General features: G+C 42.7%; 1 protein-coding gene across 1 annotated transcript in view; it reads right to left on the reverse strand.

The window, feature by feature from the left end:
• Positions 1 to 16,674, reverse strand: part of CACHD1 (cache domain containing 1) — a 207,322-nt gene that overhangs the window by 15,278 nt on the left and 175,370 nt on the right. The window contains exons 14-20 of the mRNA XM_080920834.1: positions 13,329 to 13,471; positions 12,527 to 12,708; positions 11,298 to 11,408; positions 6,894 to 7,016; positions 4,724 to 4,823; positions 4,518 to 4,634; positions 248 to 408 (exon numbers count right to left, since the gene is read on the reverse strand). Coding sequence (XP_080776960.1) covers positions 248 to 408; positions 4,518 to 4,634; positions 4,724 to 4,823; positions 6,894 to 7,016; positions 11,298 to 11,408; positions 12,527 to 12,708; positions 13,329 to 13,471 — 937 coding nt within the window. The remainder of the gene's footprint in view (positions 1 to 247; positions 409 to 4,517; positions 4,635 to 4,723; positions 4,824 to 6,893; positions 7,017 to 11,297; positions 11,409 to 12,526; positions 12,709 to 13,328; positions 13,472 to 16,674) is intronic.

Below are 16,674 nucleotides of genomic sequence, written 5' to 3' on the forward strand. Positions count from 1 at the left end.
ACACACACCAGGGAATTGACATTTAAAATTCCTTTGCAAATTATAATTGATAGTGAAAATAAAGTCATGGCCAAAGATTTAAATTGAATTTGGCCTGAACTCACAGCCATGGTGACTGAGTCACAGGAACAGCACAGATCTAAAGGCTTCTGGACTTCCCTTCCCCAGGACACACCTCTCCCGTTCTGCTCAAAGTGCCTGGCACTAGTTAAAATATTAAACAGTCCACGAACAGAATCCAGCCCACCGGTGGCAGTTGAGACAGAGACGGTCCACCATGCTGCAAGCGCAGAAGGCAAGAGAGTCACAGGTCTCGTTGACGATGCCGACAAATGCGTTGGTTCCTGGAATCCTCGTCAGACGGTACTTAGAGCAGTGGCTGCCATGCACAAGGTTCGTCAAATCCCCCTACGAACAAGATGAAAGGCAGCAGTGTAGAGACTTGCCCCTGCCCCTGGTCTTCTAAAGCTTCTCTGGGGAGCGCTGGGTGGCCTGGGACTTGCTGTCTCACAGGTTGGCCTCGAACTCAGAGATTCTCCTGCCTCTCCCTTGATTGCTAGGATTACAGGCGTGTGCCACCCTACCGGGCCTTCTTACAGAAAAGACAGAATAGTTTAGATTCTGATTATAAGAGCATCACATGGCCACTGTTTAACATTCTTAGTGTTTTACAAGGCTTATTTTTATATATGTGTGTGTGTTTGGAAGCTGGAATAGGTGTTGGGTTCCTGGGCGCCGGGAACCAAATATGGGTCCTGTGGAAGAACAGCAAGAGCTCATGACCACGGAGACATCTTGGTTTAAAATGTGGCCTAGAGAGCATTGCTTGTTAAAAAACTTATTTTCTGGGCTGGAGAAATGGCTCAGTGGTTAAGAGCACTGACTGCTCTCCCAGAGGTTCTGAGTTCAAATCCCAGCAACCACATGGTGGCTCATGACCATCTATAAGAAGACCTGATGCCCTCTTCTGGTGTGTCTGAAAACAGCTACAGTGTACTTATATATAATAAATAAATCTTAAAAAAAACAAACAAACTTATTTTCCTCACTTGGGTGAAAATTTACAAATAATTTTATCAGTCAGATATAATTTTCACTTAATAGTTGGTATACATAATATATAAAAATATAAAATAATATATAAATTTTCATTTATACTTATATAAGTTTTCATAGCTAATTTTATTATGCTTTTTTAATTTTAAATTTTATGTGCATAGTTGTAGTGTCTGCACATGTCTGTGCATCATGAATGTGTCTTCAGAGGCCATAAGAGGGCATCACATGCCCTAGAACTGGAGTTACAGGTGGCTGTGAGTTGCCATGTGGTTGCTAGGAATTGAACCCAGATCCTCTGGAAGAGCAACAAGTGTTCTTAACTGCTGAGCCATCTCTCCAGCTCCTAGTTTTATAATCATAAGAAAAAAGATAACATCATTGTTGGTTAGTGCAAACTATCATAGTGTGTGGAGAGATTAGCTTGACTATGTTGAGGTAGAGCCACCAATCCACTGTGGGCAGCACCATTCCCTAGATGGATCCTGGAGTGCATCAAAGGGGAAAGTGAGTGGAGCAAATGTTCATCAACTATGCTCACTGTTTCCTGACTGTGGATGCAGTATGACCAGTTACTTCAATAGCCTCCTATGTCCTCAACTTCTCTAGCATGACAGACTCTACCCAGAACAAACACTTGGGCTTTTAGTTGTTTTTGTCAGAGTAGTAAATTTGTTTTAAAAGGAAGCCTAATTAGCTACAAGTTGCAGGCTTCTTTCCTTTGGTCAACAAACCTTTCTGCTTCCTAGAATAAAACACATTTTAAACATAACGGTTCTTTGAGAGATGATAGATTTCCTGCTTCTGCAACCTTGAGCTGAATTAAGCCTCCTTTTTCTTCATTACAAAGATAGCAAAGGTGATGGACCACCTCTAGGAGTGCCACAAAAACTGTATGATAATGTCATGTAATAACCATCCTTCTGCATTTGTACCAAATGGCCCAGGGATTATTCTAACTCACACTGGAGTCCATGTTATTCATCTCTTAAAATGTGTGTGACCAGGAGCCCATATCTGAGAGTTGTGGCACAGAGAGGGTTCTAGAGGAGTTTTGTCCTGTGTGGAAGACACCCACTGCTAGGACGTGCAGTGACATGGGCGTTTCATTCAATAAACTTCAGTATCCAAAATGCTCCAATTAATCCTCAGCCATTAAGAAATTATCTATTGGGCTGGAGAGATGGCTCAGTGGTTAATAGCACTAACTGCTCTTCCAGAGGTCCTGAGTTCAATTCCCAGCAACCACATGTTGGCTCACAACCATCTATAATGGAGTCGGATACTCTTGTGTGATATATCTGAGGACAGCTACAGTGTACTCATATAAATAAAATAAATAACTCTTTTTTAAGAAGAAAAGGAAATTACCTATCCCTGGCCTGTAAGATAGTTCCGTGGGTGATGGCACCTGCCACCCAGATGACAGCCTGAGCTCCATCTTGAGGATTGGCATGGTGGAGAGAGAACTGTAAGTGGTCTTCCACCCTCCACATGTGTGCACGTCTGCCTGTGCACCCACAGACAATGTAACTTCAAAAGTAACAACAAAAGAATCCTAATTTTCACTCAACTAAAACAAGCCTTTCAGAGGTATTTCTACTGTAGCCTTGTGGCCTTGCCTGCCATGGACAGGAGAAAGACTTGTAGAAATGAACTAGATGCATAGAAAGAACCAGACTTTCATAGAAAACCTGCTTGGGCTTCGCAAAGCGATGCTGGGAGTGGAGTGAGGTCCAAGGAGGTGATGTGGATGCGGTACTTCAAAATTCCTCCTCTCCTGGGAAATTTGCTTTTCACAATTAACTTCATGGTGTTTAGTTTACGATGTTCAAGTCAATCCAGCACATTACAAACGATTATTTTTTTATTCTTAGAGATTGATTTCTTTCTATTTCATGTTCATTTTATTGTGTATTGGTGTCTTGCTACACCTAGTGTGTGTGGGACACTAGGTCTCCCATGACTGAAATTACACACAGTTGTGAGCTGCCATGTAGGTGCTGGGGACTGAAACCCAGGAAGAGCAGCCAGTACTCTTAACTGCTGAGCCATCTCTCTCCAGCCCCCAAAATTATGCTGTACTGTAATGACAGAGATACATAAATGCCGATGTAAATTAACAAGTCCCTTGTGAATGAGTTTTAAATATTAGTTCTCTAACCCCTCTCACCCAGGTCTGTTCTTTCCTAGCTAGGAGCATTTGCAAATTTTTCAAGAATATATTAGATATTTAGTAGCAACTCAAATTCTGAAAAGGAAGCTAAAAAAAAAAAAAAAAAAACAAACATAAAAATGCTTTCAGGATAATTTCCAGAAAACTCCCCATTCATTGAGATGGGTGATCGAGAATTTGTGTAGGCTGTCTTTTGGGACTCAGACAGCCAAATCATATCTAGAAGACAGAAGCACAGACATTTGTACAGAGAATAGGAACAACCCTCAGAAGAAACTTCAAAGGGATAAGACATAGGTTGGTGTGATCAATATTCTTAGTCCTCAAGTTGACTACATCTGGAATTAATTAAAATTCACGAACAACTGAGGGATTTTTTTGTTGTTGTTAATTAAATCATTTGAAGTGGAAGATCCACTTCGAACCTGAATATCTGATCCAGGAAAGATACACTTTTAATCCACGTCTTTTGAGGTAGGAAGATCCACTTTGATTCTGGGCCACATCTTCATGAAGGATATGGAAGGAAAAGCTTGCTCTCTTTCTCTGCCTGCTTGCTTTTGCTTACTAGCAAGTCTATTCCTTCGCTGCAGCTATGACCTACTTTTTTGGAATTCCAGTTATACTAATGGCTAGGTGGACCATAGCCTGTAAGCCATTCTAATAAATCTTCTTTATCTATCTATCTATTATCTATCTATCTATCTATCTATCTATCTATCTATCTATCTATCTATCATCTATCTATCTATCTATCTATCTATCATCTATCTATCTATCTATCATCTATCTATCTATCTATCTATCTATCATCTATCTATCTATCTATCTATCTATCTATCATCTATCTATCTATCTATCTATCTATCTATCTATCTATCTGCATTGTATAAATTTTGTCCCTCTGGGGCAGTGGTTCTCAACTTGCTAAATGCTGCGACCCATTAAAGTTCCTCATGCTTTTGGTGATCCCCAACCATAAAAATATTTTCATAGCTACTTCATAACTATAATTTGCTACCATTATGAATAGTAATATAAATATCTGATATGCAAGATACTGGATATGCTACCCCTGTGAAAGGTCATGAGTCCCCAAAGGGGTTGCTATCCACAGGATGAGAGCCACTGCTCTAGGGAACCATAACTAATCGTGCCAACCCTGTGACCTTCAGACAGTCCCTGCCCCTGGCCATTTGTCCTACAATTATCACAATGGGAGTTTTACTTAAGCCCCTCCCTCACCCCACTGTTCTGTGGGAGCAGGCGCTCACACATGGCTTACCACCAGGCTCGTGTTGAACTTATAAGATCTCTGCACTGTCCGGTCACTGAAGCTGTTGCACAAGTTCTTCTTCACAAAGTTGGGATGGTTTAGGATATCATTCGCAACCAGAGGCTCCTGACAAAGCCACCAGACAGAAGACAAGTGTCACTTAACATACTCTAGGCTGTCACAGAACGGAGCTGACCCTGTGGGCCAATGAATACCTTATGAGTGATGTGTTGCTGCTCCAGAGGTGCATGGCCTTTGGGGTCAACAAGGGTTGGATGAGCTACCAGATAACCTCTGTCCTCCATTATGAAGCACCTGTACCAAAACAAGTAATGCCTTTTATTCATATGGTGGCTACCATGCTTTCAAAGAACACTTGCATATACCTGCCTTAAAACAAACTTCATTTATCCAGACTTCTGGGGAAAAAATGAAGGCAGGCTCACTGGCCAGTAGACCCACTTCCCCTGAGGTACTGGGCGGCCTGGCCTCCAGATTACAGTAAGAACACAATGCCCTCTGGTCACCTATACATTTCATAGAGTGGTGTTGCCAATCAATACGGTTCCTCATGCTATGGTGACTCCCCAACCATAAAATCACTTTCGTTGCTACTTCATAACTGTAATTTTGATATGATTATGAATTGTAATGTAAACATCTGTGTTTCCTGATGGTCTTAGGTGGCCCCCATGAAAAGTCATTTGACCTCCCAGATGTGTCATGACCCACAGGTTGAGAGCCACTGTCACGGAGGATGTGCCCACCTAATCAAACTGTGTGAGGAACATAAAATCTTTTGCAAAGATATTAGAAGAAGGATGCTAGCTCTTTTTTTTTTTTTTTTTTTTTTTTTTTTTTGAGGGAAGAAGTAAACCAGTATGTACAGACACAAACATAAACAAAACACAGCACTCAGTACATATAAACATATGGGTGACGACATCATTAAGTATCGCTAGAACTACTGTAATCAAGACTGTGTTCTGCTTTGTTCCCCTGAGCATTAGTCATAGCAGTGGCCAGGATCCCTGAACACACCCATGAAGCACCAAGGTGAAAGTCAACAGTGACACAAAGTGTGGAGCACAGGACTGAACTAAGAAGCTATTTTTAAAAGTGGCCTGCACTGAATCAAGGGAATGCCCTCGCTTTAATCAGACATTTTCTTTTGAAATTCAGGAGGCAAAGCCTCGTAGTTCTGGGAGCCTCATTCTGGGAAAATGTAAAAGTGCAGTCTAAGCAGCTGAAATTTTACAAAGATTGGCTTAATGACTAAGTTAACATCAAAAGTGCCACCTGAGAGAAAGCGCCCAGTGCCAGCGTTGAGGGGAGCCTCTGGTCACTGGCTCCTGGAGAAACAAGATTTTGGGGACCTATGATATTCCTCTTGCTGTGTGTTGTGTTGGCTAGCCAAAATAATAAACAGCATGCACCTTCAAAACGGGAATGAAAGGAAGGCTGGGGAGACGGCTCAGTGGGAGAAGCACTGTCTTTCGGTTGGTCAGACTCGTGGAAAGCTCAGTGCATTAGCATCCATCTCTAATCAGAATCTTGTTGGGAACTGGTTGTAATGCTTTGTCTTATTTCAACTCCCAAAAGCTGTGCTCCAGACCTGAGGGTCCCTGCCCCCAGCTGGCTTCAGCTGATAATAAAGCATTTCTGTACAGCCATTGGCTGGGCAGGGAGATGGGGTGGGACTTTCAGATTGCATGCCAAGGAAGCAAAAGAGAGGGGAAGAGGAGAATTGTTATGACTCAGAGGGTAAAGGATCAGATTTAAGAGCTGCAGGAGAGAAAGCATCCAACAATGTAGGTGGAAAGGGAATGCGGCCTTATGGGGGGCTGCCCAGAAAGTAATAGGGCACCAAAAATAAAATATAGATTTAGAAAGTGTTAAGCCAGGAATACTGGAGGGAAGTCTGTGATAGCCCAGGGAGGTTTAGAAGTGCCCAACTATTGAGCTAGTCAAGGCATATCAAAATTAACTGGTGCTGTGTGTGTGTGTGTGTGTGTGTGTGTGTGTGTGTGTGTGTGTGCCTTTCATTCATAAATCCAGAGAGCTTTTGGGCAGGTGCAGCATGCAGGAAGGAATGAGGTTTAACTAATTCACTGCAACAGAATCCTCAAAAGCTCATAGGCCAGGTACCCTGGTGTTTCCATCATGAATTAAGAAAGCTTGTCTCAGACACCTAAAGTTAGCTTCTGACCTCAACATGTGTGTGCTTGGACAGAGAGGTTGGGAGGGGAAGGAAAACAATAAAAATATGCTTTTATAGGACAGCCAGACCATGAATTTAATCTCCTGTCTTGGCGTGGTCCACACAAAAAACAATCTGGTCTCATTTTGGCAGTAGACAGAAAGTGGTGTCGCTGGAGGGCTTACCTTATTTTGTTGCCACCATCTTGGTTACAAACTGGTAAGAGGTCCATCAGAACCTTGTAGAAGTACCTCAGTGTGAAGTCGATGCCCATCACAGCCACAGTGTGTCCGGAAGACAGCTGTGTACTTCATATGAAAGGGATCAGTGAGAGTAAGAGTCACAAACATGATGTTGTCTAGCACCGGATAAACATGCCCTCCCTACCTCCTGAGCCTGTAAATGCAGATGGCTTGAGAGGAAACGTTAACAGTGCCATTATGACTTTCTGAACAAGACCAGCACCAAACATGAACAGCTGTGGAGTATGGTCACCTCCCCATAGTCATAGACTGTTTTTAAGCAAAAATATTAGTGCAGACATATGAGAGTTGGCTGGTCTGGCTACTTAAAACAAAACTTAATTATGCATGTATGCATGCATGCATATATGTATGTACATCCATAAGCATGTATATTTGTCTCTGTGTGGATGTATGTGGGTACATGCTTGCCACAATATGTGTATAAAAGGCATCAGTGAGTCATTTCTTTCTCTCTAACATGGCCCCAGGTTCAAATTCAGGCCCCAAGGTTTGCAGCAGGAGCCCTTAGGCCCTGTAGTTACTTTTAGCAGATTTCTAGAAAAGGAACAGGAGTGGCTACCATTGGCTACTTCCTGCCTTTTGCTGGTTAGTAAACAGGTCTCTTGGACACTGAGCAAGCCTAGTAAGGCCGCCCAATTCTTATCAGGAGCACCTTCCAATTTTCTTTCCACAACACCATCTACTCAAAACACAGTTATATTTAAGAATTGCAATGCAGACCACTAAACCCTCTGTTCTATAATACGATTCTCAAAGAAGGAGACTCTGGAGGTAAAGCTGGACAGTAAAGTCTGACACTTCTGGCTAACTTTTTGGTAGACGTGTGGTCAAGTTTGGGTATAGCTGGTTTTATTTATGGGGTTCCTGAATGCAATTTGGCTTTTCTAGAGCTTCAGTTTTTTTCATACAAAAATGAAAATAACAGTAGCACTTTTACAAAATAAGCCTGCTGTTGCAGTCCGACGTGACCACGTGCATAGTGGTTAGCATATCACTTACCATAGTATATTAAAGCAGAAGTCACTGTGCAAATCAGCAGGGTTTGCCTAACATGGAGCATGAAGCTCTTACCACCTCCCTTCCTTATTCCCAGGAAAATACCAAAAGAAAACACGACATTCCTAACTGTCATGATGGCCTTTTTCTTTTCTCCCAACAGTGCTGGGGTTTAAATCTGGGGGGCGAGAGGGTCCTACTACATGAGCCCAGTAGGTGCTCTATGAACTGAGTGAAAACCCTAGCCCTCTCTCACAGTGATCTTCACATCATTTTTATTTCCTGTGTATGAATATCTGCACGTTATATATGTGCCCCACATACATGACTAGAGCCCTTGATCCCTGAAACTCAGGTTGGGGATCAAACTGGGTCTTCTACATGAATATGTGCTCCCAACTGCTGAGCCATCTCTTCAGCCCCTTCTGTGGTTATCTTTGGAGGTTTTATTGATTTAAGAACACTGAAGTTTGCAAGAGAGAGGCATTTGGCCAACATCGTGGCATAATCAGTGTACACATGGATAGAAACTCACTGTCTATTTCTAAAGCATATGGTCTTAGCCATTAAGTCAAGTCTTAAGGGCTGTAAGCAGTTTCAAACTATTTAATTTCTATGGAAGAAGGTAGGATGGAATTGTAGTTTGTATTTTATGAATGAAAATACTAGCCTGAGAATGGTTAAGAGACTTAAATACCATCCTCTCCTTGTATCCAGAGTAGTACCTGAGGTTAGCTCTTTTCTATACTATAATAATACTATATTGCTGCCCCTGTGAAGAGTCCTGCTTGGGTATTGAGGGATATGTTCATTTTATTTCTAAACCTCCTTTGAATGGTGGCTACCTGTGCCTGTAGACTCAATAGATGCTGAAGCCTAGATCTGTATTTTACCTGAATTGTAGACAGGCACACTGTTGCCATGGCAACTCAAAGGCCTGTATAGAACTATGCAGCCAAATCTGCAATTTTAAACATAATGGACCAGGCTGATGGTAATTCACTTATGTGATTTGGCTTGTTGAGATCATGTGACGGGCTCTTTATCTCCGGCAGTGTAGTCACATGGTAAGAATGCCCAGCTACATTGTCAGGATACTAGAAATGCTTATGAAAGAACAGGACAGAGCTCCGCTGAGTGACTGCTGAGCGCTCAGTTAGAAAGCTCTCCCCTAGCTCTCTACCAAAGCACGTCTGAAACCAGGGGTGATGGCTGTGCTTTAGACGCATGGAGTACCTGGGTTAGTTGTTTCTTCTGACCAGGTCAAATGCCCAAACAGGGTCTGCAATTTATGTATCAGTCGACCCACTTCCCACGTTCAAAGCACTGTTCTATGAGCTTTATGTATTGCTTAATTTAATCATTAAAATAATTACTTGAGATAGGCTATAATATTTCTCTAGCCTAGTGAGAAAACAAAAGCAGTAAGGATTGTCTAGTCACACAGATCATAAGTGGTACATTTACATCTATTTATATCTACATATATATATATATATCTCAATATATCCAGGAGGGGAGAGGTTCTCAAGCTGGTACCATTGCTAAGTCTGTCTATAGGCAAGCCACAGGGGCTTTGGCTGAGCAACAGAAGAAGCCACTGACTTGTTTCTAGACTGTATTAAAAGAAAAAGTCACAGCTCTAAATAGTTAAACTGCACCCAGCTAAGCAAAATACTCACATGATGCGCTCTCTGTGGGCTACCTTTTGAGCAGGACCAAGGTATATGACTACTTTGGGGGAATCTGTATTCACAGCAACTTAGAGTCTTAGATGGAAATGGTGGATTTTTGTTGTTGTTAAACTCATAGGCTAAACAGGAAGGTAACCAAAGAGGAGATTTGATATTGTCCTCACTTGAAAAGTCACCGTGTTCACGTCATGCTTCACTGGGACTGACACCATAATGACTTGGCTAGCAAAGCAGATCAAAACTCTTGCACTTCTCTGATCCTTAATAAAAATGCTTATACACATACATGTAAGCTCACAAACTGGCCTTGGCACACAAGACAGGCTAAGTGCTCTTGACAAGGAGCCGCTGTGAGAGGCGTAAGGGACACCTCACTGTTACCTTTGAAAGGCCACCTCAGCGCCCTTCACTGTCGTCAAAGATGAAATGGACTCTGTCTTGGGGGGAGACAGTCTTGTTATTTTTCCTCAACTGATTAGCCCCTTATGGAGAGGGTGATGGGTCTCATGCTTCAGACACAAGCACACCCAGCAGATGGCGCTATCGGAAACACTGAAGGATGTAGTCCGTATGAGGGGTATAAACTTACGTGTGAACTGTTATGGGAGAAGCTAAGAGTCGAGCAGACTCTAAACTGCACTTGGCTAGCAGCAGGCGTGGCTTTCCGTGGATGGGGCTGAATTCCCTTCTACTCTGCTCTGAATTATCATCTCCATGAATGTGTGTCAGGAATTCTAACTAGCACCAGTCAGTTGATACATATTGATCACCACTGGAAACAGAGAAAACACACTTTCTCTACATTTTAAGGCATCGTGCCAGGTTATCAGTAAGTGAAGGGATTAAAGCAATGCACCTTACAACCCAAACGGTCACGGATGTCTGCAGTATCAGAACTGAAGTTTTAGGTCATAGGAAGCAACACATTCCAATATCTGTCCAGCCACAATGGCATTAACTAGCCTCTGGCAACACCACTCTTCACAAAGCTCTTATTTTTAAGAGCCACTTTTAAAAAACACAAAATGGAAAACCAAAGCAAACAACGGATATAATTTTAAAGAGTCAGATGCAAATAGTTGGATGGCCTGACTCCTCATTTTTTAATGTTCCTTTGCTGGAAAACGAAGCAATTCGAGCAATACAAGTGGCCATGTTCCAGCTGGTATTTCTTTTCCTTTCTGCATGTGTGAGGCACGTGTGCAGGTGTGCCTAAGCCTTCGTTGCATGTGCATGTTCGAGGCACATGTGCAGGTGTGCCTAAGCATTCTGTATGGAGGTGCGAAGGTGACAACTGTCTTTCTCAGCTGCTCTCCATTTGATTTACTGAAGCAGCGTCTCCCACTGGACCTAGTATTTTATGCATTTGGTCAGTGAACTTAGGCACCTTGTTCCAGGAGTCCCCTGACATCACCTCTTCAGCACTGGGATTACTATGGGATGGCTCAGTGGGCTAACCTGATGACTCAATCCCCGGCACTTGAATGGTACAAGGGAACCTGTCCCTTTCTGCACGTTGTCCTGTGACTTCCACGTGTGTCCTATGCACACATGTGTGCACACAAACACACACTAAATAAATCAATAAATGGGATTTAGAACATTTTAAGTGACTAAAAATCAAGATCATTACCTGGACGAGTGAATTGTGTGACTGATTGTCACGACATAGCCAGCTCCTCCAACATCTAGGTAAGGGCCCGTCAAGGAGATCAGCCCTGGATTGGCTACTGCATGAAGATACCTACCAGAGACCCAAGAACAGCCATGTGATTTTAGGTATAAAAAACTATGTAAAGTTTGAAGGAGCAGCAAGTGTGTAGCTCTAAAATACTCACTGGGCTGTTACTATGTTTAAAACATCAAAATAAATCTTCCTTAAGTTATAAAGACTTTATGCACGAGGGTTTGCCTGCTTGTATGCATGTGTACCATGCACACACCTGGTGCTTGCGGATATCAAGTGCTGGATCCCCTGGAAGTGGATTTATAGATGATTGGGAGCCACAATGTGAGTGGGACTGGGAATTGAACTTGGGTCCTCTGCAAAGGATGGCTATTAACTCCTAAGCCATCTCTCTAGCCTGCTTGTATCCTTACTTCCTTTTGAGGAGCTGGGGTTTGAACTCATGGCTTACCCATGAGATTATGGGTAAGTGCTCCACGGCTGAGCTGCAAACCCACCAAGATTCTCACCTTTTTTGTCTGATGATAGTACCAAAATAAAGAGTTGAGAAAATGAGATTTTTCTGTTTCAATATATACTGGACCCTGACCTTTTAATGAGCTCTGTAGTTCAGAGGATTGAGGAGGTAATATAGAAAAGGAAGAGATGATCAAACCTAAAGAAACCATCTAGGATTATTACAAGTGAGGTGCAGTTATAAAGAGCTGAGCCCTGGGAGAGGTGGTTGCTGCCCAACACAGAATAAGCAGTTCTGTTGTTGGCTTACGCGGCTTCCCTGCTATAGCGGCTAGCTAGCAATGGACTGAGAATATAGCCCACAGTAAAAGAATATTCCTGAGTTTTCTGTGTTAATTTCCCATAGGTCATATGCGCTCTGTCATATGATGCCATAATTACATGTAGTACAGTGAAGTATTCCAATTTAAGATGACCCTCTAGTTATAAGTTGGCATCAAGCAAGCACTTAGGAGTCAGAATAGACAAATGTAGAGCACTTCAGTCTCAAAGTTTCAACATCGAGATAAGGCACTGCAGTCAAAACATAACCCACAAGTCTAATATTATTTTAAGAAATACTGAAAAGTGTCATTTCCCATGACTGCCCATCACTGCATGTGTTTATCATGGCTCTCCTGACTTAGGAGGAATGGGGAACTGAAAGACCCCAGACTCACCACTGTCTCCTAGTGGGATCAAATGCTTTGTCCATGAGGGAACCAGGATAAATTCTGAGGACGCCATTGGGCGTTGCTATGTAACGGCGGACAATGTACGTGTTCAGGCTGCTCATTTCCATTTGTGTCATCCATTCATCTGTGACATGGCTGGTCGCCATTACTTCGTTTCTGACAGAGAACTAAGAAACAAAGGAAGACATTGCAGGTCCCTTTTTAAAAAAAGCTCACACGAAAAGAGTGTAGGCTGCTGGCAGGGCTCCCCAAGGTTCTCGCCAAGCCCAGTTACTTCTTCCAAACCTTTCCAGAGCAGATGGATGCAGCCAAACTTGATGATAACAAAGGCTCATGGAATACAGTCAGGGGAGGTGTGACTATTCAGTTGTTCATTCTGCTGGCCTGTCTCAGTTTAAGAAAATTCCTACGGTGAATCATTAGACGCACAGAGCCCTCTCCCTTTTTGGTGTGTTAATATCATATTTATCTCAACAGACAGCAGAACACTTTTTTTTCCATGGGAACAATGCAGTGGGAAATTTTCTCTGGTCTCTTTATCACACCCCCTACTTGGAAATCCCCAGTGCATATGAGATCTGAAGTAGATTCTTCATGTGGCCTACTGGGCTTCTTAATCCATCAAAGGGGTCTCCCCCAGGGCACACACTTTTTGCCTCCTGACGGCAGAGGCCCTGATACAAGCAAGGTTGGATAATTCAAAGCTTCATTGCCAGCACCACCCCCACTCCCACCCCCAAGGCCAGTGGAAAGGGGCCCCAGAGATGTCGCCTGTGCCAGTACGTACTTTGAGGCCTGGGTTAGCAATGAGGCGAGTGTTGTCACTGAGATAGGCCGTGTAATGCTCCACCATGCGCTTGGTCTCTGGCTGGCTGAGGTGCTCATAGGGGGAGGAAAAGCTGCCGGCAGACAGCATGACGGTTGGACTTTCTGAAAGACACCCCAACAAAGCAGGTCTCAGAACACAGAGACTTCATCTGGGGCCCAAACAAAAGCAGTCACTTTGGCTCTGCCAACATGTCTGCCACGGTGGCTTAATGCCTTCCACAGGACACAAAGAGCTTGACAATGGGAGCAAAGAAAAAAGGCAGGAAAAAAAAAGCTACATTCTCTCCCTTCAGGGAGCAGGGTGGGGCTGGGCCCACAGAGGCACAGATGTTGGAAGCAGACACCGAGAGTCTTAGGCCAGTTGTGTGTTAGCGGAAGGAGGGTGCAGCACAAACATAGAGCCAGAGTGGACAGAATATGGGATCTGCCATGAAATTTGGGCAAGCATTTTGCAAAGTGGGGAAATTAACTACAGGAATTCTCCAGAGCGACACTGAATGATGCTTTCCAGGTGCCTACAGAGGACAACTTGCCAGCAACACCTATTAGAATTCACATCAGTACTTCAATTCAGGAAGAAGAGAGATGAAAGCTTGGCATCAATGCAAAAACCAAATTAAAAAATTATTATCATAGGTGGCGGGCAAGCATGGCATAAACAAAGCTTATAGAGTATCTCTTGGGTGCATCCCTAAATACAATCTCTAACATGGAAACTAGTTTTCTATTCGAGACAAAGGCCTTGCAATTAATCATAGTGTGAAACTAAAATTTCTATTTAAGTATTTTGTTGTTTAACTTTACTATACTTTTTATTTAATTTAATGTATTTATTTTTGAAACTAGTCTCACTGTGCAGTCCTGGGCTGCCCTGGAACTCTCTTTTGTAGACCAGGCTAGCCACACAGATTTGCTCGCTTCTGCTTCCTGATTGCATAAAAGCACGCCCACAGCACGCTAAGCCTTATCATGTTTAAATGTGTCATAAAGTACTATCATCTGCTTTATGTGCCATGATGGTGTTTTGTGACACCATTTATCTCATTAAAATCTGTAATTTTTGTTTTACTCGTTTTTAAAAATTCCTTTTGATAGCTCTCACAGATGTTGTTTCAGTGTAGCCTGGTAAGCTTTTATATGGTGGACAAAAATACCCCACCAAATCAAACCAAACCTAGGGTAAGGATGTAGGTATGCCAGGCCCTGACTTGATAGAAAAAGACACGTAATAATGAAAACGAGCTAAGCTGTAGGAATAACTCTGAGGCCAGAGAGAGGGAGTCCTGTCATGGAAACATGAACTGCATGTAAACAGTCCCAGGGAGCAGTCAGCACAGCCTAGTCACGCTGTGACTCCATTCCCACATTCGGGATTCAATGGCTTGTGCTGGGATAGAGCAAGTCATTTCATTCCAGATTCCACCTGTTGAGAATATTTCTCCGCACTCTGAGCCCCAGGAAGCTATTTGAAGCAGTTTAAATACAAAGCCTCCTTCTCCTCTAGTTTGGTAAATACTTGATCTGTAAAAAAATAAAAGTGGCATTGAATGAAATCTGTCTTCTGTGAGTTTTTTAATCTTCTATTCCTCACTAATGTATACGTTTTCAATGTTTCCCCAAGGGCATTACTGCAGGAGCATGATTTCATCTAGGATTTGCAGTTGGTATGATGCCATTCTCAGAAGCTGTTCTTCCCATGATGTTCTTATTTCTCAGGATAGTGTCACTGCATGGCCTGGGACACACAGTGCTGTTGCACTAATATCAAGGAACCAAAGCTTCTACAAAGCAAATGCTTCCAAAGGTGACCTTGTGCTGTTGACGGGTACTCACAGAGTCAGTGGTCCATCCCCAAAAGGTGTGTGTGTGCGCACATGTGAGAAGGAGGGGGTGTGTACTTGGACTCAGAGCTTTGGATCCTCTCAGACCAGGGAGAAGAAATCCAGAAGGAAACAACTATGTAAGACAAATACAGTCAAGAGGGGCCAAGGACAAGAAAAGTATAGATGCTCTGGAGGAGAAACAGGAATTGGCATTTCAGAAAAGGCTGATGTAGTGGGACAGCTATGGCATCACGGGGAGAAAACAGCATCATGTCAGACACAAAGCTTTGTGTTTAGGATGTAGCTTATAGATTTATACAAACGTACATACATACAGAGCATAAACACATAGCTATGGACTTATATATACACACACACATACATACATACATGTAAAACTGCCTTAGGAATGTACTTTAAAAACACATTTATTCCCTCTTTTTGCACACCAAGAGAGGATATCTTCCCATCACAGTCCCTCCCTCTTAGTATGAGGAATGGAAACCAGAGTGTTTGTGTGTGAGGCAAGCGTGCAGTGTACCCCAGAACCCCCCTGGAGAACAATTAACATACATGTGTGAAATCCTCATTAGGGTAATCAGAGGGAAACCTCTGATTTGCCATGGCTCCCATTCCTTTCTTGCTGTTTCATAGCCTGTATTACTTCTACTGCTACCTGAGACAAGACCACCTGCAATGAGCCCTCCACATTGCCCCAGGGCCCTACCCACAAGCGGCAAGTTGTGAGGAGCCCCCCCACCCCCCGCCAAAAGTGGGCATTGACTCAAGGTCTGCCTATGTGACCTGGGATCAGCCAATCAGACTGTGCGTTTGAGTTGTAAAGCACAGCATTGTGTGACTACACTCATGAGCAATGTTGTCCAACTCTAATATTAATACAATGGCACCTCCAGGTACAATTTAAAACTGATAGCCATAAAACAAAAAGAAATTAAGTGATTAAATGAATTCTGATAATGCACTTTTGAAAAACTATGGTCATTTCAGTATGTAATTAATATAAAAAAAAATCTAACATGCATGCCAAACTTCCCATACATCTTGATTCTGACTCTGAAGTGCTCAACAGCTACAGGTAACCAGTAGTTAACATATGGGATGGTGTAGCTGTGAGGAAGTATGCAAATGAGATTTCAACAGGTAGGATGTTGCTTTTCTCACCAGAGGCTTCATCTCACCCCTGCCCCCAATCTCAGGGCAGTGCCTCATCTCTGCCAACAATAGTGTACAGTTTACTGGCTCAGAACTTACGTTAGCTTTTCTGTAAATTATTTCACTAAAATGTAAAAAAATAATTATGTTTTCCTTCCTATAAAGCAGACAGAAACCCCAGAGCCCAAATTAAAACAAAGAAAGAAATATAAGTTCCAGTCTTCTTTGACATCACAGGCTTTCTCTAAATTGTTGACATTTTTGAAGTATGCCACAGAAAAGATTACTTAAGCCTGGCCTGGAGTGTTG

The sequence above is a fragment of the Micromys minutus genome (genome assembly GCF_963924665.1).
Source record: "Micromys minutus genome assembly, chromosome: 9".
NCBI classification, from domain to species: Eukaryota; Metazoa; Chordata; class Mammalia; order Rodentia; family Muridae; genus Micromys; species Micromys minutus.